The sequence below is a fragment of the Mesoplodon bidens genome, assembly GCF_964165515.1.
Source record: "Mesoplodon bidens genome assembly, chromosome: 2".
Taxonomy (NCBI): domain Eukaryota; kingdom Metazoa; phylum Chordata; class Mammalia; order Artiodactyla; family Ziphiidae; genus Mesoplodon; species Mesoplodon bidens.
The window spans coordinates 143,959,806-143,983,560 of NC_138177.1; the positions used below are offsets into that span (position 1 = coordinate 143,959,806).

The 23,755-nt window shown below is 50.8% G+C and overlaps 1 protein-coding gene across 4 annotated transcripts in view; it reads left to right on the top strand.

Moving 5' to 3' along the window:
- The window catches only part of TTC39A (tetratricopeptide repeat domain 39A), a 48,770-nt gene extending 26,029 nt beyond the window's left edge, over positions 1–22,741 (top strand). For 2 of the 4 annotated variants that reach the window (XM_081224387.1, XM_081224388.1), the window contains 11 exons: positions 5,066–5,131; positions 6,473–6,581; positions 7,025–7,092; positions 7,174–7,233; positions 8,395–8,556; positions 13,310–13,401; positions 15,310–15,472; positions 17,665–17,776; positions 18,197–18,311; positions 19,236–19,352; positions 19,888–22,741. In XM_081224387.1, coding sequence (XP_081080513.1) covers positions 5,066–5,131; positions 6,473–6,581; positions 7,025–7,092; positions 7,174–7,233; positions 8,395–8,556; positions 13,310–13,401; positions 15,310–15,472; positions 17,665–17,776; positions 18,197–18,311; positions 19,236–19,352; positions 19,888–20,011 — 1,188 coding nt within the window. In that variant the 3' untranslated portion in view covers positions 20,012–22,741. Of the gene's footprint in view, positions 1–5,065; positions 5,132–6,472; positions 6,582–7,024; positions 7,093–7,173; positions 7,234–8,394; positions 8,557–13,309; positions 13,402–15,309; positions 15,473–17,664; positions 17,777–17,905; positions 17,955–18,059; positions 18,126–18,196; positions 18,312–19,235; positions 19,353–19,887 lie in introns of those variants that run through there. The other 2 variants (XM_081224390.1, XM_081224389.1) reach the window with 2 other exon arrangements.
- The last annotated feature ends 1,014 nt before the right edge of the window (positions 22,742–23,755 follow it).

The following is a 23,755-nucleotide window of genomic DNA, read 5'->3' on the forward strand; positions in this document are numbered from 1 at the left end:
CATTTAAAGCTTGTGTTTCCTTATTTATTTTCATTTTGGATGATCTGTCCATTGGTGAAAGTGGGGTGTTAAAGTCCCCTACTATGATTGTGTTACTGTCGATTTCCCCTTTTATGGCTGTTAGTATTTGCCTTATGTATTGAGGTGCTCCTATGTTGGGTGCATAAATATTTACAATTGTTATATCTTCTTCTTGGATCGATCCCTTTATCGTTATGTAGTGTCCTTCCTTGTCTCTTCTAATAGTCTTTATTTTAAAGTCTATTTTGTCTGATATAAGAATTGCTACTCCAGCTTTCTTTTGATTTCCATTTGCATGGAATATCTTTTTCCATCCCTTTACTTTCAATCTGTATGTGTCTCTAGGTCTGAAGTGGGTCTCTTGTAGACAGCATATATATGGGTCTTGTTTTTGTATCCATTCAGCCACTCTGTGTCTTTTGGTGGGAGCATTTAGTCCATTTACATTTAAGGTAATTATTGATATGTATGTTCCTATTCCCATTTCCTTAATTGCTTTGGGTTCGTTATTGTAGGTATATTCCTTCTGTTGTGTTTCTTGCCTAGAGAAGTTCCTTTAGCATTTGTTATAAAGCTGGTTTGGTGGTGCTGAACTCTCTCAGCTTTTGCTTGTCTGTAAAGGTTTTAATTTCTCCATCAAATCTGAATGAGATCCTTGCTGGGTAGAGTAATCTAGGTTGCAGGTTTCTCTCCTTCATCACTTTAATTATGTCCTGCCACTCCCTTCTGGCTTGTAGGGTTTCTGCTGAGAGATCAGCTGTTAACCTGATGGGGATTCCCTTGTGTGTTATTTGTTGTTTTTGCCTTGCTGCTTTTAATATGATTTCTTTGTGTTTAATTTTTGACAGTTTGATTAATATGTGTCTTGGTGTATTTCTCCTTGGATTTATTCTGTATGGGACTCTCTGTGCCTCCTGGACTTGATTAACTATTTCCTTTCCCATATTGGGGAAGTTTTCAACTATAATCTCTTCAAATATTTTCTCAGTCCCTTTCTTTTTCTCTTCTTCTTCTGGAACCCCTATAATTCGAATGTTGGTGCGTTTAATGTTGTCCCAGAGGTCTCTGAGACTCTCCTCTGTTCTTTTCATTCTTTTTTCTTTATTTTGCTCTGCATCAGTTATTTCCACTATTTTATCTTCCACCTCACTTATCCGTTCTTCTGCCTCAGTTATTCTGCTATTGATCCCATCTAGAGTATTTTTCATTTCATTTATTGTGTTTTTTTTTTTTTTTTTTGCGGTAGGCGGGCCTCTCACTGTTGTGGCCTCTCCCCCCGCAGAGCACAGGCTCCGGACGCGCAGGCTCAGCAGCCATGGCTCACGGGCCCAGCCGCTCCGCAGCATGCGGGATCCTCCCAGACCGGGGCACGAACCCGTGTCCCCTGCATTGGCAGGCGGACTCTCAACCACTGCGCCACCAGGGAAGCCCTATTGTGTTTTTAATCGATGCTTGATTCATCTTTAGTTCTTCTAGGTCCTTGTTAACTGTTTCTTGCATGTTGTCTATTCTATTTCCAAGATTATGGATCATGGAAATAGAATCTTGGATCAGCTTTACTATCATTATTCTGAATTCTTTTTCAGGTAGACTGCCTATTACCTCTTCATTTGTTAGGTCTGGTAGGTGTTTATCTTGCTCCTTCACCTGCTGTGTGTTTTTCTGCCTTCTCATTTTGCTTATGTTACTGTGTTTGGGGTCTCCTTTTTGCCGGCTGCAGATTCGTAGTTCCCGTTGTTTTTGGTGTCTGACCCCAGTGGCTAAGGTTGTTTCAGTAGGTTGTGTAGGCTTCCTGGTGGGGGGGACTAATTCCTGTGCTCTGGTGGTTGAGGCTCGATCTTGTCTTTCTGGTGGACAGGTCCACGTCTGGTGGTGTGTTTTGGGGTGCCTATGGCCTTATTATGTTTTTAGGTAGCCTCTCTGCTAATGGGTGGGGTTGTGTTCCTGCCTTGCTAGTTGCTTGGCATAGGGTGACCCGCACTGTAGCTTGCTGGTCGTTGACTGAAGCTGGGTGCTGGTGTTGGGATGGAGATCTCTGGGAGATTTTCGCTGCTTGATATTATGTGGAGCTGGGAGGTCTCTTGTGGACCCGTGTCCTGAAGTTGGCTCTCCCACTTCAGAGGCACAGCACTGGCTCCTGGCTGCAGCACCAAGAGCCTTTCATCCACCCGGCTCAGAGTAACAGGGAGAAAAAGTAGGAAGAAAGAATTAGTAGAAGAAAGAAAGAGAGAGGGAAAGAAAGGAAGAAGGGAAGAAAGGAAGGAAGGAAGGAAGGAAGAAAGAAAGGAGGGAGGGAGGGAGGAAGGATGGAAAGAAAGAAGGAAAGAAAGGAGGGAGGGAGGGAGGAAGGAAAGGAAGAAAGACAGGAGGGAGGGAGGAAGGAAAGAAAAAGAAAGTGGAAAGAAGAAGGGTGGGAGGGAGGAAAGAAAAAGAAAGAAGGAAAGGAGGAGCGGAGGGAGGGAGGGAGGAAGGGAGAGTAGGAAAAAAAGAAAGAGCAGGTAAAGTAAAATAGAATAAAGTATGAAATATAGTAGCGTTATTAAAATTAGAAAGTAATTATTGAAAAAAAAAAAAAACCGGACCGATAGAACCCTGGGACATATGGTGGAAGCAAAGCTATACAGAGAGAATCTTACACAGAAGATTACACATACACATTCACAAAAAGAGAGCAGGGGGAAAAATCAAAAATCTTGCTCTCCAAGTCCACCTCCTCAATTTGGGATAATTCGTTGTAAAAAGAGGAAAAGGGCGAGAAGTCTGAAATCTTGCTCTCTAAGTCCACCTCCTTAATTTGGAATAATTCGTTGTAAAAAGAGGAAAAGGGGGGAAAGTCTTAAATCTTGTCCTCAAAGTCCACTTCCTCAATTTGGGATGATTCGCTGTCCATTCATGCACTCCACAGACGCAGGGCACATCAAATGGACCGTGGAGCTTTAATCCGCTGCCTCCGAGGCTGCACAGAGAGATTTCCCTGCCTCTGCTCTCACAGCTCCCGGGTCTCAGCCTTGGACCTGGCCCCGCCTCTGCGCGTAGGTCGCCGGAGGGCGTCCGTTCTTCGCTCAGACAGGACGGGTTTAAAGGAGCCGCTGATTCGGGGGCTCTGGCTCACTCAGGCAGAGGGGAGGGAGGGGCGCGCAGTGTGGGGCGGGCCTGCGGCGGCAGAGGCCGGCATGACGTTGCAGCAGCCCGTGGCGCTCCGTGCGCTTTCCCGGGAAAGCCGTCCCCGGGTCTCGGGGACCCCGGCAGTGGCGGGGTGCACAGGCCCCCCGGAAGGCGGGGCGGACAGTGACCCGCGCTCGCACACAGGCCCCGCGGCGGCGGCGGCAGCGGCGGCGGCGGCGGGCCGCGGCGGGCGGCGGGCGGCGGCGGCGGCGGGCGGCGGCGGCGGCGGCCCGCGGCGGCGGGCGGCGGCGGCGGCGGCCCACACCCGTCTCCGAGGTCCGTGCCTTACCCGCGGCTCGTGCCTGTCTCCGGCGCTTCCCCAAGCAGCCCTCTTAATGCCCTCTCCTCGCGCACCAGGAAACAAAAGGGAAAAAAGTCTCTTGCCTCTTCAGCAGCTCCAGACCCTTTCCCCGGACTCCCTCCGGGCTAGCCGTGGTGCACTAACCCCTTCAGGCTCTCTTCCTGCCGCCAGCCCCAGTCCTCTCCCTGCGCTCCGACTGAAAGCCGATACCCGAGCCTCAGCTCCCAGCCCCGCCCGCCACGGCGGCCGAGCAGACAAGCCTCTCGGGCTGGTGTGTGCCTGAGGGCACCGGTCCTCTGTGCCAGAATCTCTCCGCTTTGCCCTCCGCACCCCTGTTGCTGTGCTCTCCTCCGCTACTCCGAAGCTTTCCCCCTCCGCCACCTACAGTCTCCGCCCGCGAAGGGGCTTGTAGTGTGTAGAAACCTTCCCCCCTTCACGGCTCCCTCCCACTGGTGCAGGTCCCGTCCCTATCCTATTGTCTCTGTTTATTCTTTTTTTCTTTTGCCCTACCCAGGTATGTGGGGAGCTTCTTGCCTTTTGGGGGGTCTGAGGTCTTCTGTCAGCGTTCAGTAGGTGTTCTGTAGGAGTTGTTCCACGTGTAGATGAATTTCTGATGTATCTGTGGGGAGGAAGGTGATCTCCGCGTCTTACTCTTCCGCCATCTTCCTCCGGGGTCCTGAAGCATGTCCTCGCGGGGGAAGTTTTCCAGGCAGGAAGGGCATTCTAGGCAGAGGGAACAGTGTGAGCTGAGGCAGGGAGGCTCAGAAGCATTGTGCCTGCTCCTGGGAGGAGGAGCTGCTCTCTGACAATTCAGACTCCTGGCCCTGGGTGGCCAGGGACTTACCCAAAAGTGTGAGTGTGGCAGGGGGTGGCTTTCTCCCCTCTAGGCAAAGCCGGTTCTGATAGGGGGTCCCTGCCCCTCTCTGGGTTCCAGATTCCCCATATGTAAAATGGGAGCAGTGATCCTGGCCCAAGTGCTGGGAAATACAAGCTGCCAAGTGCATCAGATACTTTAGCAGGTTATATCTGGACTGTCTGCTGTTCGAGAACTGGCTCCACCTCTGATGAGCTGTGGTGCCTCGGACATATCCTGTCACTTATCTGTGCCTCTGTTTCTCCGTCTGTTGAAAGGGGTTAGTAATGCCTTCTTTGCAGGACTGTTCTGAGGATCAAATGCAATGACAGAGCCCCTGGTACAAAGTAGGGATTCAGTGTAATAATAATAGCTAACTGCTAGGTGCAGGCCCTATTATGTGCTTCACATATATTAATTTGATCCATCTGGTAGGGGCTATTATTATTTCCGTTTTACAGATGAGGAAACTGAGGCAGAGAGAGGAAATGTAACTGTCCGAGCTGGGAGTGGTGAGACTAGGATTTAGACGCAGCCTGCTCCTAACTGTCCCTCTGTAGTGCCTCTCTATCTGGGGAAGTTGGCTTTTGGAAACCTAGGGCCTCCTCATGGGCATTCCAGAGACAGGGCCTGCACCTCTGGGATTACCCCCAGGACTCTGGAGGCTTGGAGATTGGGAGGGTCAGCCCCCACCCCTTCACGTGTCCACCTGCCTCTTCCTGCAGACGCTGTCCATGCTTCCTACCAGGATCCTGCGGCTGCTAGAGTTCGTGGGGTTTTCAGGAAACAAGGTAACCACCTTTCTTCTGGGGATCCCAACCTGCTCAGCCCCAGGGCTGCAGCTCAGCTGGACAGGGTGAGGCTGAGGGACTGCGGGGCCTGAGTGCCAGTCCTGGCTCAGCCCCCCTCAGTGTGTGGCCCTGGACAAGGCTCAGACCTCTCTGGACCTCAGTCTCCTCTCCTGCAAATGGGGCCATTGATCCCTTCCTAGGGTAGAGAGGCTCTAGGGTAAGTAAGGGTGGGTGTGAAGAGCAGCTCCTGGGGTCCTTCAGGGGCCTGGGGCCATATTCTCTGAGCCTGGCAGGTGTCAGGAACCTGGTCCTTCTCCCCTCAGAAGACCTTGAGCAAGTCCCTTACCTTGGGACCATTTTCTGATCTGGGAGATGCCCAAGGGAAGCCCTACTGTGCGCTGGGCCTTGAGGTGGAAACCAGAGGACTCAAGCACCCAGAGGCTTTACTGAGGGCAGGAACCTGAGTGCCAGGTAGCAGATCAGGGAGGGCTCCCTGGTGGAGGAGGCCTGATGCGGTACAAGAAGCATTAACCTGGAAGTCAGGAGCCGTGGGTCAGTCCAGCCTCATCCCCTTCTCCCTGTGAGTCTGAGCAAGGCCCGCCCTCCTCTGGGCCTCTTTTTTTTGTAAAACAAGGGGCTTTTTTTTTTTTTTTTCCACATCAGGTCAATGTTTCTCCAACTTGGACTTTCTCCGTCCCTTCCTGATTTTTGCCATGTCCACACACCTCTGTATTATTACTTATGTATCATTTTTCTCAAATGTGATTCATATTTTTTACTTAAATTTATTTAAAGGAAATATTACTACACAGAAAACCCGTATTATGTGGCACAATAAGAACATAATCATAACAATTAATACTACAGGAACTGAGCAATCTTACGAAAGCCCTGTCTGTGCCCTGAGCCTGTGGTTAGGATTATCTGCCTCCTTGTCATTCCTACTCCCCCACCAGACTTGGGGCTGCTCAGGGCCTTGGTGCCCACCATGGGGACTGAACAAGTGAATAAAGGGGGGAATGGGGAAGGGGCTATTGAGGAGGTAGGGGACACCCACACCTTTGCCCTGGCTGTGGCAGCTGTGTCCCCTGCCCTCAGGAAGATGGCTGAGGCACTGAGAGGGGCAGCCCCTTGTTCAGGGTTGCACAGCCTGGGAGCAGCTGACCTGGCCTCCAGGGCTCCAGACTCGGAGTCCAGCACTCTCTGGTCCCTTCTGTGGCAGTGTTGCCCTCACACCTGTCCAGTGACCTCCCAGGCCCCTCCCCCACTCCCTGGGTCCCGTGGAGGACCCTGGGGAGCTCAGGCCTTGCTGGCCTCAGCCAGTCCCCGTCTTTCCTCCAGGACTACGGGCTGCTGCAGCTGGAGGAGGGGGCATCGGGGCACAGCTTCCGCGCCGTGCTCTGTGTCATGCTGCTGCTGTGCTACCACACCTTCCTCACCTTTGTGCTCGGTAGGAGCGCGCTCGGGGCAAGTGCTGGGGCCTCTGGGCTTTGGTTGGCTCTAAGGGCGGGGGTGAGAGGGCAAGGGGCTGCAGACCCTGCTCGGGCCCCCAGGACTGGGGATGGGGCACTGAAACCAGAAACAGCAGAGCCGAGTCAACTGTCCTGGGGCCTGGCCTGCTGACCACTCGCTTCCTCACAGTGTGACTGGGTTCCAGCCCCAGTTTTCTCATCTGTGAAATGGGAGTGGGTCATGCCCGCCTCAGAGAGGGTGTGAGGATGCTGTAGGCTGTACTGTCTAATTCAATCCTCACATCACCCTGGAGATAGAAGAGTTATCATCCCCATTTCACAGAGGGGAAACGGAGACCCTGAGAAGCCCCTGGTAGGTTGCTGGGAGGAGGCTCACCAGGGAGGATGGTGACGTGTCCTATTGTTCCCCCACCTCCTTCAGGCACTGGGAACGTCAACATCTCGGAGGCAGAGAAGCTCTTGAGACCCTACCTGAAGCGATACCCTAAGGTGAGCCCTACCTCCTGGCAGATACTCCCAGCCCACGTGTGCCTTGCGGACCCACACGGACCCACATGCGTGTTGTTGCAGGGTGCCATCTTCCTGTTCTTTGCGGGGCGGATTGAAGCCATTAAAGGCAATGTTGACGCGGTGAGTAATGGGGGTCGGAGCCGGTGCCGGAGGGCCCTTGGGTCTCCCAGGCCAGCAGGGAAACAGATACACACAGACGAACTCAGGGACAGGGCAGACTGGGAGGAGGGCCCCGAGAGAGGACTTACGGGAGAGCGGGGGCAGGAGAGGCATTTCCGACTGAGACAGTCTGGGAAGACGAGGGAGGAGTTGGCGTTTGTGGTGAGTAGGATTTGACCGGGGGATGGAGGGCTACGGCATCCTTGAGTAAGGCAGAGAGGTGGGAAGACCCACTGTCCAGGGCAGGGCGACAGGCTGGAACCCGGTGCCAGGGGCTGAAGCAGGCACCTTGAGGGTCTGGCTAAGGAGTCTGGGCTCTGTAGGTGGGAGGGAGCCGTCGAAGGGGTGAGAGAGGGGAGGGTCACGGTCCGGGCAGCATCCCCAGCATTAAGCCAAGGCCCAGGACGGACTCCATGACCTGGAGTTCTGGCGTCTCCCACTGGTCCTGGCTGTGGTTCCTCAGGCAGCAGGACAGATGCCCGAGGTCCAGGTCACTTCGTGGGGGCTTCTGGAACCTTTGAAGTTTGCTCTGAGACATAGACGTTATTATTAGATCACTTTAAGATTAGCACATTCCGGGCTTCCATGGTGGCGCAGTGGTTGAGAGTCTGCCTGCTGATGCAGGAGACGCGGGTTCGTGCCCGGTCCGGGAGGATCCCACATGCCGCTCAGCGGCTAGACCCGTGAGCCATGGCCGCTGGGCCTGCACGTCCGGAGCCTGTGCTCCGCAGCGGGAGAGGCCACGACAGTGGGAGGCCCGTATACCGCAAAAAAAAAAAAAAAAAAAAAAAAAGATTAGCACATTCCACTGCCTGTTATCCCTGCATTATAGCTCTGTCCCACCCTTTCATTTTGTGCTGCAAGACCAGAGTCCCCAGGAGGGGCAGTAACTGGGCCCAAGGTCGTGTAAGACTTAGGCGGTAGAACCAGGACTGGAGGCCACAACTCCTGTCTCCCCGATGCTGCCCCTCGCCCCCTGCCCGTGCCTGGCACAGGGCTGGGCCGCTGTGCACGGCAGGAGGCTGGGGCTACTGTGGAGCTGGGCGGGGACAGAGGGTGCAGAGAGCAGGGCGGGGGCGGGCCAGGGGACGCCCACCGAGGCTGACCGGCAGGTGCCCACAGGCCATCCGGCGGTTCGAGGAGTGCTGCGAGGCCCAGCAGCACTGGAAGCAGTTCCACCACATGTGCTACTGGGAGCTGATGTGGTGCTTCACCTACAAGGGCCAGTGGAAGATGGCCTACTTCTACGCAGACCTGCTCAGCAAGGAGAACTCCTGGTCCAAGGTGGGCTGACACCATGTGCTGGGGGCACAGGGGGGACCAGGCCAACCCAGACTGGCCATGAGCCCCCAGAGCAAGGGCCAAACCCCTAACTGAACGCAGATGTCTCAGCTGGTATTTAACCAAAACCACAAATTCTACTAGGCCTCAGGGTTGGAAGAAACTAAAGACCATGAGGAACAGATGACCTTTAGAACTATAGTGTGTCGAGATTTTTAGTCACAAGGGACAGAAGTGTGTTGTGACTCACATGGTCTATATGAGTGTCGCCCAACAGAACTTTCCATTACCGTGGAAATGCTCTATTTCTTTTTTTAAAATTAATTTATTAATTTATTTTTGGCTGCGTTGGGTCTTCGTTGCTATGTGCGGTCTTTCTCTAGCTGCGGCAAGCGGGGGCTACTCTTCGTTGCGGTGTGCGGGCTTCTCTTGTTGCAGAGCATGGGCTCTAGGTGCGCGGGCTTCAGTAGTTGTGGCATGCAGGCTCAGTAGTTGTGGCACGCAGGCTCAGTAGTTGTGGCTCACGGGCTTAGTTGCTCTGCGGCATGTGGGATCTTCCCGGACCTGGGCTCGAACCCGTGTTCCCTGCATTGGCAGGTGGATTCTTAACCACTGCACCACCAGGGAAGTCCTGGAAATGCTCTATTTCTGCATTGTCCAATGTGGTAGTCCCTAGCCACATGTGCACACCGAGCACTCGAAATGTGCCTACTGCAATTGGGAAACTGGATGTCTTCAATTTTATTCCATTTTAACTAATTTAAATGTAAAAAGTTACATGGAGCTAGTGGACATAGTACCTGACTATGCGGGTGTAAACATAAAAGGCTCATTGGTTCATATAACTGAAAATTCTAAGCACATCTGACTTCAGGTAGGGCTGAATTCAGGAATTCATATTATGTCGTCTGGGCTTGTTTTTTCCACCTGGGACTGTGCCCTCCTCTATAACATCTTTGTCGTACAGGCAGGTTCTCTCCATGTGCCAGCAGGGTGGCTATGGGCTGCCTGCCCCTAACTCACATCTTCCCTTTGGTTTCAACCAGAGTCCCTGGATAGAGCCTCACTGGTCTGGCATAGATCACAAGTCAATGCCTGGAAACAGGGGTGGGAGGACCCCTCATGGATTGGGAGTAGGAGATGGGTGGTTCTCCAGAAGAAAAATGAGGTGATGCCCCAGAATAAGTGTGGATGGGGGTGGGCATTAAAGAGATGCCATGTAGGCAAAATGAAGCAAAACAGATGCTCAGCACAGCATCTTATAGCTTATAACATCATGGTAAGTGATGAAATAAGTATCAGGCGTTATCATCATAGTAACGATAGCACAGACTTCCGAACCAAGGGTCTTAGCATCAGCTAGATCATCACAGAGCATCTGGTAGTGTCAAATCCATAGCACTTGTGTCTCAAAGACCTTAAATCCTTATTTCTCATCTCTCCCCCACCTCTGCATGAAAGTCCCTTTTCAGTCCCCCTACCTGGGGCCCAAGCTGAAAGGGAACTCTCTGGGTGTGGGCAGGTGGGGCCCACGGGAGGAGTGGGCTTTCACGGAGCTCTGTGTTCCCAGGCGTTATCTCCTTCAGGCTCAGGAGGGACACTGAGGCTTAGAGAGGGTGTGTGACTTTCCTGGGCCACACAGCTGCTGTGAGGAGCAGAGGGAGGACGAGGCCTCCAGGTGTCAGGGGGTCTGGCTTCCTGAGTCTGGCTCAGCCTCCAGCTCTGTGACTTTGGGGAGGTCAGCCCCTCTTTCTCTGCAACGCTTTCCTCAGAAGGGTTTCCTGTGAAAGTAGGGGTTGTGGCACCCCGAGTTCTGGGGCTTCATTCATCCCTAATCTCCAGCACTTGGCCACCAGAGTCCACCAACTTCCAGCTCTAGGAAGTTGGCCTGTGGCCACTGCCATACGTGCCGGTCCCTCTGCTCAGCATTATTCTCTGTCTGTACTATGCTGAGTCGTCCCTTTGGGCCCGTCACGTTTCCCACAGTGCTCGCAGCTTGGGTGACCAGAAACCAGATGGTGACGACTGTGTGCTCAGTGCCGTAACGGGGGAATCTGAGGGGAGCTCAGAGGCATCCCTGGGCAGCCCAGCCAAGGGGACAAGGAAGGCTTCTGGAAAAGGAGATGTCTGAACTGAACCTTGAAGGAGGAGGAATTAGGATGGCAGAGGGGAGGAAGTGGAAGTTCTCTCCCCAAACCGAGAGAACTGCAGGGGCGTAGGGTTTGTGGGTGGGAGTGCAGAGGGACTGTGGAGGGACCGTCCCCCTCTAAGCCACTCGCTGTAAGCTTCTGGAGGACAAGGACTGTCTGATATCACAGAGCCTGGTAGAATAATCCAGCCAAATAAATATGTGGACTCAATAGGCAAACAGATAACTCTGGGAGACAGGAGTCCCATCAGGGAAGGTGGCTGCAGTTTTCCATCAGTGTGGCCCCAGAACATCCCCTGGTAACTTGGATGTCCATGGGTCTCACAACTCTAGGTCACTGCGTCCACCCTAATTCCTGTGGACTCAGTGAGGGTGTGCTGTCCCGGGGGAGTAAGAGAAGGCTCTTAGAGGAAGCCAGCAGACGAGCCTGGCAGAGAAAGGACAATGGCATCCCAGGCAGAGGGAGAGCACAGGCAAAGGCCTGAGGTGAGTTCCAGGAGTGATGGGGAAGAGTGGCCAGAAGAGGAGGAGCCAGAAAAGTGGGTCACAAGGGCCCTGAGTGGCTGTTTGGGCTTCAGTCTGACAGTCGGGGAGCCCATGCTTGGGGTTTAGATTTGTGCTTTTAAGAAATCCCTCCTGCAGTCGCTGGGCACGCTCACACGCCAGGTCCTGTTCTAGGGCAGGACATACACAAATGAACCAAGCAAAGATCCCCTCAAGGCTCATGTTCTGGTGGGAAGAGAGAGAGACAAGAACCACACGAATAGATGATGGACAGTGTAAGATAACGTCAGGTTCCAGGAAGTGCGATGAAGAAAAATCGGGTAAGGTACGGGTGCAGGGCGTGATGAGCAGTGTGGTCAGGGGAGGCCTTTCTGAGAAGACACCAGAATGGAGTGAAGGAGCAAGCCATGTGGACATCTCCGTGAAGAACAGTCCAGGCAGAGGGCATTGGTGGATATTAGGGCAAGAGGGGGAGGAAGCTGAAGCCGTGAGTTGTGTTCTGGAAGCAGCCCGGAGGCCAGTGTGGCTAGAGTGATACAAGTGAGGGGGCAACAGCGGAGGGGAACTGGAGAGGAAATGGGGTGGACCGCACAGGGTCTCGCAGGCCGTGACAGGGCATTTGGATGTTCTCCTAAGTGCGATGGGATACCGTGAGATGATGTCTAGGAGGGACTGATGTGATCTGCTTCTAAAAGGTCAGAGTGGCAGGTGGTGTGGAAAATGGCTTGCAGGGCCAGGAGGGGGAGCAGGAGATTGGTTAGGAAACCACGTGGACTAGGACAGCAGAAAGACATCCCTGGTGGCCCGGAGCAGGGAGATGCTGTGGAGGCTGGTGCAATAATTGAGGCGAGGGCTAGGGCGAGGCCAGTGGGATTTCAGAGCTATATGGGAGGTAAAATCATGAGGGCTTGGTGGCTCACTACCAGGGCCGGGGAGAGGGAGAAGGCACAGATGACACTGGGAGGTTAAAGATGGGATGGGGAACAGATTTCACAGAGGGGAGCTTCTTCTTAGCACACCCCACAAAGACCAGCTTTTCCTCATGTTGTGAAGGGCAGACTGCGGTGCTGAGGGCAGACCCGAACTGGGAGTAGCCCTGGGCTTCAGCATGGGTGGGGCTCCCAGGTGGAGGTTGCTTCCCACCTTCTCCTAAGACTAGACTCCAGGATGTCCTGCTCCGTTTCCTCCTCCACCCGCTACACTTGTTTGCTGGGTCACTGCCCCAGGTGGCAGGAGCTGTGGTTCAAGACTTGGCCACTGGAGGGCAGCACAGAGCCAGACTCCCTTGGCACTGGACTTCAGGCAAAGGGGAGCGGCTTTTGGGGATGGATTTTTGGCTGGGGGTGGGGGGGTGGTTGTGGCAGCTTTCAGTGGCAGCTGTGGATCCAGTGGACAGACCCTTGAAGCCACACAAACCTGGGGTCACTCCCAGCTCTGCTCCTAGCAGCTCTGCCGTCCCAGGAAGTACAGGTGGGGTACGGATTCTTTTCTGGCATTGTCTTTGGGATCAAGTGAGGTGATGTATGTAGAGTGCCTGGCACACAGCAAGGCAGTTTCACCAAGGGGCCCTGAGCTGAGCCCTGACCCAGGGCCCTGTTTATTCTTCTGGCCTCACACCTCTTCTTGTACACATCCCATGCTTTATGCTAGTGATTTGTATCCTACGTACACACATCTCTGCCCTCCCTGGCTTTGATCAGGCTGTTCCCCTTGCCTGGAAGGTCCTTTTTCTGTCTCTGTGAATCTTCCCATTGGCCTTCAAGGGCCCAGCCTGAAGTGGCTGCTTCCCTGAAGCCTGTCTTTGTGTCTCCATCCTATCCTCAGCGCCACCCCGTGCATCCTCTACTTGCTTGAGTCTGCCCTGCTACTTCAGAGTGGAGAGGGCAGCTGCTTAGACAGGGCCCATCGTGGATTTAACTCCTAGCTCAAATCCTCAAGCTGCTTCGGCTTCCTCACCCAGTTTCTCCCCTGGGGCTTGGGGATAATACAGTGTCAGCTACTATGCTGGGCCATAGTGAGGTTCCAGTAAGGTACTGGTGCCAGTTCAGGACTGTGATTGGAGGGCGGGTTGCTCACGCCTGACTGTTGCTGTGCCTCACACAGGCCACCTACATCTACATGAAGGCCGCCTACCTCAGCATGTTTGGGAAGGAGGACTACAAGCCGTTCGGGGATGACGAAGTGGAGTTGTTCAGGTGGGTCTGACCGTTGCAGCCCACAGCCAGCCTGAGCAGAGGGAGGTGGTGGGGTTGTCGTCTCCCCGACACTCCCCCCCAGTCACCCCACGTGCCTGTCCTTCCCTCCCATCGCCGCCGGGGCCTCCTGTCGCTGCTGGTGAGAGCCCTTGGAATCCGTTCAGAGGTTTTCTTTCACAAAAGTGGTTGTGTCAACATTCTTTCCACTGAACCTCTTTCACCTGGAGTGTAGGACAGATGTGGACACTGAGGTCCAGAGAGGTTCCTTCGGCTGAGTTAACCTGATCCACTCAGAAAAGCAGAGTTGGAATCACATAAACAGGATAAAATCTAGCCTCTGCCATTTGTTAGCTGTGTCACCTTGGACAATTTCAGGATCTGTAAAATGGGAATAACCACCTCTGCCTTTGCAGTGTTGTTTTGCGAATCAAATAGAGAATAGATTTAAAGAGCCTGGGGTAGGGCCTGGAGCCAGTAAATGGCGGCTGTTTTTATTCTTATCTGCACTACTGTGTTTGCCTTCTGCGAAGGGCCTAGAGCAGGGCTCAGCCATGGCAGGCTGAGGATGGAGCCTAGGGCTTTCCTCCAGTCATGGTGAGGGTTGGCCCCAACATGCAACATGCTAGGTAACCCTAGCTGCCTGGGCTGTCACAGTCACAGGGTGTTTATCATTTACTGAGTAACTGTGTCCTCATCTTATGTAACTCTTCCAGAAGATCTGTGAGGGTAAGAATCTGTGGGGGAGGAAGAGTAATTTTTTCTCCATCCTTCTAGGTTCTTGGCTGAGACCCTCATAATAAGATTAGCAGGAGAAAAGCAAACAGAAGTTTAATAACTCCTGTATACATGGGAGAGACTCAGGAAAACTGAGTTAACTCTCTGAAATGGCCCGAGCCATTACCTTAAGTGCCATCTCCAGCTAAAGGACAAAAGAAGATTTGGGGGGATAGGGAGCCAGTTGTGGAAGGTTTTCAGGTAAAAGAGGGTATGTGGTTGTTACGCAGATTTAAGTCTCTGCCTTCTCCACTGATAAGTTTCTAGAGATTTAGTTATCCTCCTCTTCCTGGTACAGAGAGAGAGAACCTTACAAATGGAGATTTCCCTTATAAATGTAAATGTCTCGTACAAAAAGTTAACTTCTACTAGGTTTTCAGAGCTTTTTGTGTGTCTGTTGTTTCTTAAAAATAATCAGCCTAAAATAATCTTTATGCCAAAGAAGCATATTTGGGGGTAACAACTTCTCCCTTTTATATCATTGTCTCCATTTTAGGGATGAGAAAGCAGGCCCAGAGAGGTTCCACAGTGAATAAGCAGGGGAGGTGTTAGGTGGGGGGCCTCACAACCAGGTCCAGCTGTTTGCTGGGCCTGGACAGCTCAGGTTCTGAAGGTCACAGCCATACCCCCATGATTGTGGCAGAGATCGAGGGTAAGGCGGAGCTGGGTGGGTGAGGCCCCAGATGTGGAGGCTTGCCCAGCTGCATACCACATTTTACCGTACCCTTGGGAACAGCTGAGGAGGCCACAACTCACGTGGCCAAAGTTAATGAAAGGTTTGTGCTGTGTGGTCTTGGGCAGGTCCTTCCCTTTATGAGTTTTAATATCCTCTGTGAAAGTAGGGTCAGACTTCCACTGGGCCCTTAGGAAATGGGGGCTGGGAGTAGAGAGAGACAACTAAAAGGCAGAGCAGGCCTGGGGGCTTTGTGCACAGTCTCACCTCTACCTGCGGCTGCTTCTGGAGGAGCCCCTTGCCTAGCCCTACGAAGTGCTCGGGGCTTGGGGCAGGGCTTGTGAAATAAGGCCATAGCCACAGGCTGTGAGTCCAACACTCTCATCATATAGATGGGGAAACCGAGGCCCAGAGAGGGGCCAAGCAGAGGCTGGGCAGGCTGGGGACTCTGTCCTTTCTAGCATTTTCTTGCCCTCTCCCCACCCTCCTCATCTCTTCCACAGAGCTGTGCCGGGCCTGAAACTCAAGATTGCTGGGAAATCTCTACCCACAGAGAAGTTTGCCATCCGGAAGTCCAGACGCTACCTCTCCCCCAAACCTATCTCATTGCCCATCCCTGCTCTGGTGGGTAGGAGGGTCTTGACTGGCTCTGAACTCCAGTTTGGGATTGTGGGGATGAGCTGAGAGCCAGGGATATATATAGCCACTGGCCCTGGGGGAAGTGGATGAGGGAAGAAAACCTCATGCCTCAGGTGCCTGGAGAGGATTTCACAATTCACCTGGTACTGGGTGGGGGACACAGATGAGCTGGAGCCTGCCTCAAGCTCTGAGAAAGCACTGGTCTACTAGGGATGGGGGTGGGGAGACAGGTGAGTCGGCTGCAGGCACCTCAAGGCAGAAAGAGCAGCCCCCCCAGACAGCCCCACACCCCTGTTCCCAGGCAGAGGCATCCCTTGGCTGTTTATGTTTCCACCTGTTTCTATCTTGTCACACGATTAGAATTGTTGTTTACACTGTCCCGCCCTCACTGGACCAAGATTTTCTGAGGCTGGGACCATGTTATATTACAGTCAACTCTGAAATAACAGCAATTGCTGGCACTGTTGTTGGGCACTTGCTGTGTTCAAGGCTCCTTATACCCATTGCCTATGGCCTCATTTGATCCTCACAACAACCTTCTTAGTAGGTGCTGGTGGCATCTCCATTTTACAGAAGGGGATAATAAAGCCTAATAGATAAGGAGGAAGATAAAATATCTAGTAAGTAGATAAGATATAAGTAGAAAAATGAAATAACTTGTCCAAGTCCCATAGCTAGTGAGTTAGCCAGAATTTGAACCCAGGTAGTCTGGTTCCAGAGCCCATATTCTGAACCACGGTTTTGATGCTAATTCCATGCATGATTTGAGCAGGCATCAGAGAAGTTTCTAGTTTGTTAAGAGTCCTTGTTATTCAAATAATAAGGCAGCCAGCAAGGTAGAAAGGGTGCTGCTTCAGAGACCTGGCTCTGCTGTTCACTAATTGTGTGACCCTGTGTAGGGTCCCCTTTCCCTTAATGTAAATAATAATATATATATTCCTTGCCCATTTTATAGGGCAGTTATGAGAATCAGCTGATAAAACATGTTAAACACTTTAGAAATCAAAAAGTTCAATACTTATGTAGAATTTATTTAGCGCTCGTATCCTGAATATCTTTAAATAAAATTTGAGCTATTTTACAGGTTAAAATATACAATAAAGCTATTATCAAATGGGGGCATATGTTGTAAGGAAGGGCAGGGGAAGCAACTATACCAGAAATTTTGGGGAGAATTTCCAAAACTATAATCTGAAAAATGCTATTTGTGCATAAAATGATTTCTGTGATTAAATACATTTGGGAAAGACTGGCCTAAACAAAGTTTATATACTGTAGACCTTCTTGAAGCCTTCGTATGCTAATCTGCATGGTAGGTCTCCAAGGAGAAGCTTGAAGATGCAGTTTTTCCCTAACTTATTTGGCCACAGAACAATCTTTTAATGGAACACTTGCTAACTTGAGACCATATAACAACTTGATAAAACCTTGTCTAAACTTAAAATCCCTCCCTGGAACATAACAAAAGCCATAACAAAAGTCTTTATAGAACTTTATGTATACAAATCACTTTCACATCCATTGCCTGGTTTGATAGTTTAGGAAATGCTAATCTAAGCTAACAGAATTACTAGAATGAAAATTTAATTTAGTATTCTGAACTTCCTGGCAGTTAAGGCAAAAAAAGGCATCAGATATGTTTCATAGATGGATACTCAAGCTCAGTGCCTTGGCGAAATAGGAGAGAAGGTAACATGGTCTTAAGCTCCTGAAGTGCTTAAATTATGGTTCCTCCAATATAGGAGGCCCTATTAGCTGGATCAAGGAGGAGGACTCCCTGGAGAGTGTGGGGCATGACCTGGTCCTCAAAGAATGGGAAGAGTGTGGACACAGAGAGATTGGGAGAGAGCAGAGTAGTGCCCCAGGAAGCCATGAGCAGAAAAGTAACTGAAAACTATCGGCAGCTATGAGCAGAAGAGTGAGAATATGGGTCCATCTTAAATTTTCACTGGGGTAAGGAGAGATCTCAATAGTAAGTAAGAGATAAGACTCCCCATAACTCCCTCAAGTCCACAGCTTCAAAGGCTGGGCTGAGACTTGTCAAGGCTGGGCTGAGACTTCTAGAGTTAGAAGGGCCTTTAGTGATCCTCTGATCTGAGCTACCCATTTTACAGATGGGGAAACTTGAGGCCCCACTGGGGAGGAAACCTGGGACTGACTTGCTCCCCTGCCCCCAGGAAATGATGTACATTTGGAATGGCTATGCTGTGATTGGGAAGCAGCCGGAACTCACAGACGGGATACTTGAGATTATCACCAAGGCTGAAGAGTTGCTGGAAAAGGGCCCAGGTGACTACCCCCAGGCCCTTGAACCTGCCAGGCTGGGTCAGACCACAGGTCTTTACAGTTGAAGATTCCCTCTACCCAAAATGTCCTTCCTCACTTCTCTACCCTGGTAATTGTCCTTTGCCTTTCCAGACTGAGCTTCAGTGGCAGCTCCTCCAAGAAGCTGTCCCTTGTCCCCCAGGTAGGGTCAGGGCCTCTTCTGGGCTCCCACAACCCCCGGGCTTCCTTCAATCAGTCCTGGTATCACTGTATTGTCATCGTCTCAGTATCTGTCTTTCCTCCCCAGATGTGAGCTCCCTGAGGATGGGGACCATGTGTGAGCCGCCTCTGTCTCCCCAGGGCCCAGCACAGAGTAGGGGCTCCATGAGTAACTGCTGAAAAAATGAACAAACCTGTCATCTTCCCTCACTTCCCTATTCTCAGAGAATGAGTACTCAGTGGATGATGAGTGCTTGGTGAAGCTGCTGAAAGGCCTGTGTCTGAAATATCTGGGCCGTGTCCAGGAGGCCGAGGAGAATTTCAGGAGCATCTCTGCCAAGTAAGTGCCTCTGTGGCCGCTCCCGCGCCAGATGGCCTACTGCTGGGCCTGTGGCTCCAGGGCAGCATTTTCTGGGCTTCTCTTTCCTCATGCACACATGCACAGTGCCTGACTCTGGACTACCCCTACTCGCTCCACGTGTACTAGTGTCTATCCTGTGCCAGGACCCTTGCTGGGCACAGATCATTCCCACGTTGTCCTCTAGGGCCACCAGATTGCCCAACTACAGGAGCCCATCCGCAATGAGTTTCAGGTGAATGGTGCCCACTGGAGTTTGTAATTTATCAACTCTGCCCTTGGGGAGTGCAGATGTTAGAGAGAGACAGCTACAGGCAACTCAATCTGGTATGGTGAGGGCTGTGCTAGAGGAAAGCAGAGGACAGCAGGTGCCAGGAGGAGGGACCTAAACCTAATAATGCTAGATACCAGGAAAGGCTTTCCAGGGGTGCCACTTAAATTGGGAAGTTCACCAGGCAGAGAAAGCAAGGAAGGAGGAGTTTTAAGTGGAGTAGGTAGAGCATGTGCAAATGCCTGGACACAGGAAAGACACCTGAGGTTGGGTGACAGTGGTCAGGTCCCTCCCTGCCTGGGTGAGGTTGTAGAGGGAAAGGGTTGCAGATGAAATAAAGGGAGGGTTGGGGACTGAGGTGGGGGTGGGCTAACTAAGGACATTGACATGAGCCATAGGTTGTCAGGGACTTGGGGCCCCAGGTGCAGAGGATCGGAAGGCTTTGCTGTGGATCTTAAGCCTTTCTAGGGCTAGGTAGTGGGAACCCTCCCAAATTGGAATTCAGATCAGAAAACCCCACAAGACCATGAGTTGGATCCTCCCATTGGGGAGAGGCTCAGGAGGAGTCTGAAGGACGTGCCTGAAGGATGTCTCAAGAGCAGAGCCTGTACGCCATGTTCTCCTCTGTCCTGCAGTGAAAAGAGGATTAAATATGACCACTACTTGATCCCAAATGCCCTGCTGGAGCTGGCCCTGCTGTTTATGGAGCAAGGCAGAAATGAAGAGGCTGTCAAACTCTTGGAAACTGCCAAGTAAGGCATGATTGCCCTTGGTCTGTCCTTTGTTCCCCATTGAGTGCAGGGTACGGGCAGAGGCGGCCAGGCAGCAGTGAGGGAGGAGGATGCTGGCAGAGGCAGTATAGGCAGCCCAGAGGCTGGGCCCATGTCCCTGGGGAACCCAGCTCTCACCTGGCATAGGGAGGCCTCTTCCTCAATTTACCAATGAGGAACTGATATCCCAGCATCAGGGACTGAGTTACCCAGGGTCACACCACAAGCCAGCTGCAGGGCTGGTGTGAAGATGCAGGTCTCCTGCCTTCCAGCCCTTGGATGGATCTACCTCTTGAAACCACTCCTTCAAGCACAGGGACCCAACAACAGGACCAAGAGTGGCACCAGAGGGCATGGTAACAGGTAATCCCTATTAGTCAGGGCCCAACTCTTTAGACAGAGGTAGGGATCTAAGCCTCTAAAAATATTCCTTGGCTAGTGGGCTCCCACAGTTCAGACTAAAGGAAAAGCACTTCCTGGAGCAGCCTCATGTGTCTGATTCTCTGGTTTCTTCCAGGCAAAATTATAAGAATTATTCTATGGAATCAAGGACACATTTTCGAATTCAGGCAGCCACGCTCCAAGCCAAGTCTTCCCTAGAGAATGGCAACAGATCCATGGTTTCATCAATGCCCTTGTAGTTTTGTGCAGCATTCCCAGGCTGGAAGACAGAGTCAGCTGGACAGAGCTCCTGGAAACATTTCAAAAAGATCCCCTCCCCCTGCCCTGCCGTTGGGGTCCACAGGTGCTCCAGTGGGATGACACGACATAGGTATCTGTGCAGAAGCGAAGCTGGCATTTTCACCAGTGTGGCCAAGGGCCTTTGCCAAGGACAGAGTAGCTGGAGCCCTCTGCCTGCCCTATCACATATACGGGTACTTGTTTCTCACTGTGATGTTTAAGAGAATGTATAAACAGTTTACATTTTCCTTAGAAATACACTGATGGGATCAAAGTTGGCTTTGGAAAAAACTACCAACCAACCACCTGTAAATCATTGTTTTAACCCATACTGATGTGGAGGTAAATCTATGATGCCAAGGGCCAAAGTGCTTTTCAGACTTGAGCGAGGTCTCAGCTTCCAGGGCTGGAAGGACCCAAAGGAGGATCTGCACCGCAGGCTTTGAGGTTTCTGGGGGTTGGACATAGAGGTTTCACACACTCCCACTACCTTCCTTCTTACACTCCCTTTGTAACAACTTTCCAATGTAAAAAAAATCAAACACGTCTTTTTAGTGAGATAATTTTGAGTCCATCTGTAGGAAAAAAAAAAATCGATCTTCGCCACTAAGGAATAGCGATACCGAGGCCTGAAGGAAGGGGGAGCCCTGTGGCCCTTTCTGTGCCAAAGCCAAGAAGTTTGGCATGTAAAGTTTCTCAGACACCAGTCTGCTATATGCCAAATTGAAACCACTGGGAATGATTTATGAAACATAAAAATCTTCTGTACTTCCCTTCGAGGTACACTTATTTACTGACAGCGTTTTTCTTAGAAACAGAATGGTTATTCTTGGCCTGTTTGTGTTTCAGATTTTTCAGTTAAGAGAAAAGATATATTTAAGTAATAAAACTTATACACTTTAAGAGATCATGCAACATCTATTTCAGTAAAATATGTTGTTGCTTGAATTCTTAGGCTGGGCAGAAAGTTTGAATCAGAAGTCATATGGCTCAGGCATGTTTTATTTAGCCAACAATGTTTTAAAATTTTTAGAATAAGTTACTAACATTTTAAAATGGGGGAGATTTCACAAATAAATCTGGTTTCTGGCATCTTATTTTAATAATCTGGCAACATTGGGCCTCACTCCCACAAGGCAACAATCAGTTGGAGCTGAGTAGAGGCTCTTTTCAACACTTATAATCTTTCTGGCGCCTAAAAGCATCTGCATTTGCACCCAGTGGGACTGTTAAAGCGAGGACTCAAGTTCAGTGACCAACAAACACCAAGTTTTACCATTCACAATCTAACAACAGCATACTTCAACTTAACCATTTTCCTGGTAAAAATATTCATCTGTGAAAATGTGATTCCTCAAAACTGAATGCAGTTTCTGTAAAGGAAGAACCACAAGACAACTTTTCCAGTCTTCCAGCCTGCTGTATTTAGCAAACACTTCTGAGCATTTGCCAGAAGCTAGGTGGTTTAATCTATTACTATACAACCAAGCTTCCTGTGACTGATGCTGAATGCAGTTATGGGTTTTAGGTAAAGCATATTCTCATTAGGAAAACAAAGCCGAAAACCCTCATCCGAGGTCCTCTTTTGCACTTAGTGTACTGTCATAGCAGAAACGCTATGAAAGGAAGATTCCTTATTCATTTTGTTAGAACTAGACAAAAGAATGCTTTCCACAGAGGGCAAGTCCTTTGCAAGCTCTCTCTCCTCCACAGCCTGAATGCTGGGAGCCCAGCCTATTTCCAGGTTGTTGGGCAGGGCAGGTGAAAGGGGTGAACTAGAGCCAGGCTGCTGAATGAAGGTGGCCTGTTGTCCTCCCTCACATATTAGAATGCTACCCATTGCAGTATAAAAGCAGCGCCGGTCACAGGATACCAAACATATAATTTGCAAAACTGCCATTTTCAAAACACTTTCATCTCAGTGTTCATCTTAGGTGCTTTCATTTTTAAATTTTTATGCCAGGATGGTTTCCTAGTTGTTGCTGTTTCCTGATGGGCTTCATTAATTAGCCTCTGTCACCTTTACCTCTGGCTGCAGTCTGGCTATGGGTTCTGTCTCCTTTATTCCTACCTGCAGCTTGAGCTAGTCCATCAAAAACATGTTATGTGAGGGAGTTCCCTGGTGGTCCAGTGATTAGGACTCAGTGCTTTTACTGCCGTGGCCCAGGTTCAGTCCCTGGTGGGGGAACTAAGATCCCGTAAGCCGAGTGGCGTGGCCAAAAACAAACAAAAAATGTATGTGAAGGTGAAAATGCTGGGTGTCTGACACCACCATATCCTTGTGCAGAGGCCTCTGAAGGTGAAAATTCTGTCATGGGCTTCTCACTGCGTCTTGAGCCGTTTCTGGTCACTGCTTCTCTAACACTGCAGACCTTTCCAGCACATCTGCCCTGGAGGGGCACCTCATCAGGTGAGGAGAGTCTTGGCCTAGAAATAAGGAGACCTGAATTCTAGCCCTTGTTTTGCTACTGCCTTTCAGAGTGACCTTGGGAAAGTCATGGACCCTCTAAAAATTAGTAATTTGGACGAGATTAAGGCTCTTTGCTGCTGTCAACAGTTCTGATTCTAATTCTGGTCAAGTCTGTTTCTGGGCTTTCGTCTCCAAAAACAGGCAACAGATATATACCTTCCTACCTTTTGTCAAAGGCTTGTGCCACCAGGCTGCTTACCAGAAGTGATGATAGCCTTCCTCCCAGGACACCCAGAGAGCAAATAATCCTCATGTGGGGAAAGTCTGAATCCTGTGCCACACAGAGGAACTCAGTTGTTAGGAAGCAGCAACTGTGTAACATGCTCTGAATAGGCTCTTTGCAACAGAAAGTCTACCTCTGCCTCTCACTGGTCCCAGGCCTTGGACTGGCAGGGTAGCTTCCAGCACTGTGCTGGTCCCTATCAGCTCTCCCATATGTTGGCAGGATTCCCTATTCCTTATCTCTCAAGTCAGAGTGGGAGTGTTTCCAAGACAGCTGTCGTCATTCACAGCAAAAAAGCCACGACCTGACAGCAAAGCCAGGACCCTAAAAGGCCAACGCCAACCAAACACTAGGCTGAGGTCCAGGTGGGAGATTCCCAGCAACTGAAGGGAGCATCAGGAGGATTTTAAAAAGCCCCAGCCCGCTGAGTGCTTGAATCATTCGACGAGGGAATAAAATCCAAAGACACTTTTCTCTGGAGTTACTCCCAAGTTTATCTCTTCTAAGATGATAGGGAGTGGACAACAGTCTTCTTTCTCTGCTTCAAATTTAAAGCCCAACAGTGTGCCTTTTCAACAGTTTTCTTATGTCCTTAGCACCATCACACTAATTCAGTAATAAGTGAGAGGTGCCTGGATTCTGAAAACCAAGCAGCAGATGGGAACTTCTCACCCTCGCCCTCAGATGCAGCTTTCCAAGGTTGGAAAGTGCCTTTCTTCTTGGGTTAGCACAGCTCTGTGGAAATCTGGTACAAAGTTCATCACTGTCCAACAGGCTAAGTCAGTCCACAAACAAGGAGCCTCATTTAGGGGCCTGAAAAATCCATTTCGAAGTAAGCAAACTATGAGTTGCTTCTACTGTCTAGTCAGCTCTTAAGTGACAAAATATAATAGAGCCCTTATTTTGGTAAGACATGCAATTACAGAAGGTCGCTATGGACTTCTAAAAGCTGACGTTCAAACTTAATCAGACACATCACAGCTAACACCTCACAGATGACTGGATAGGATG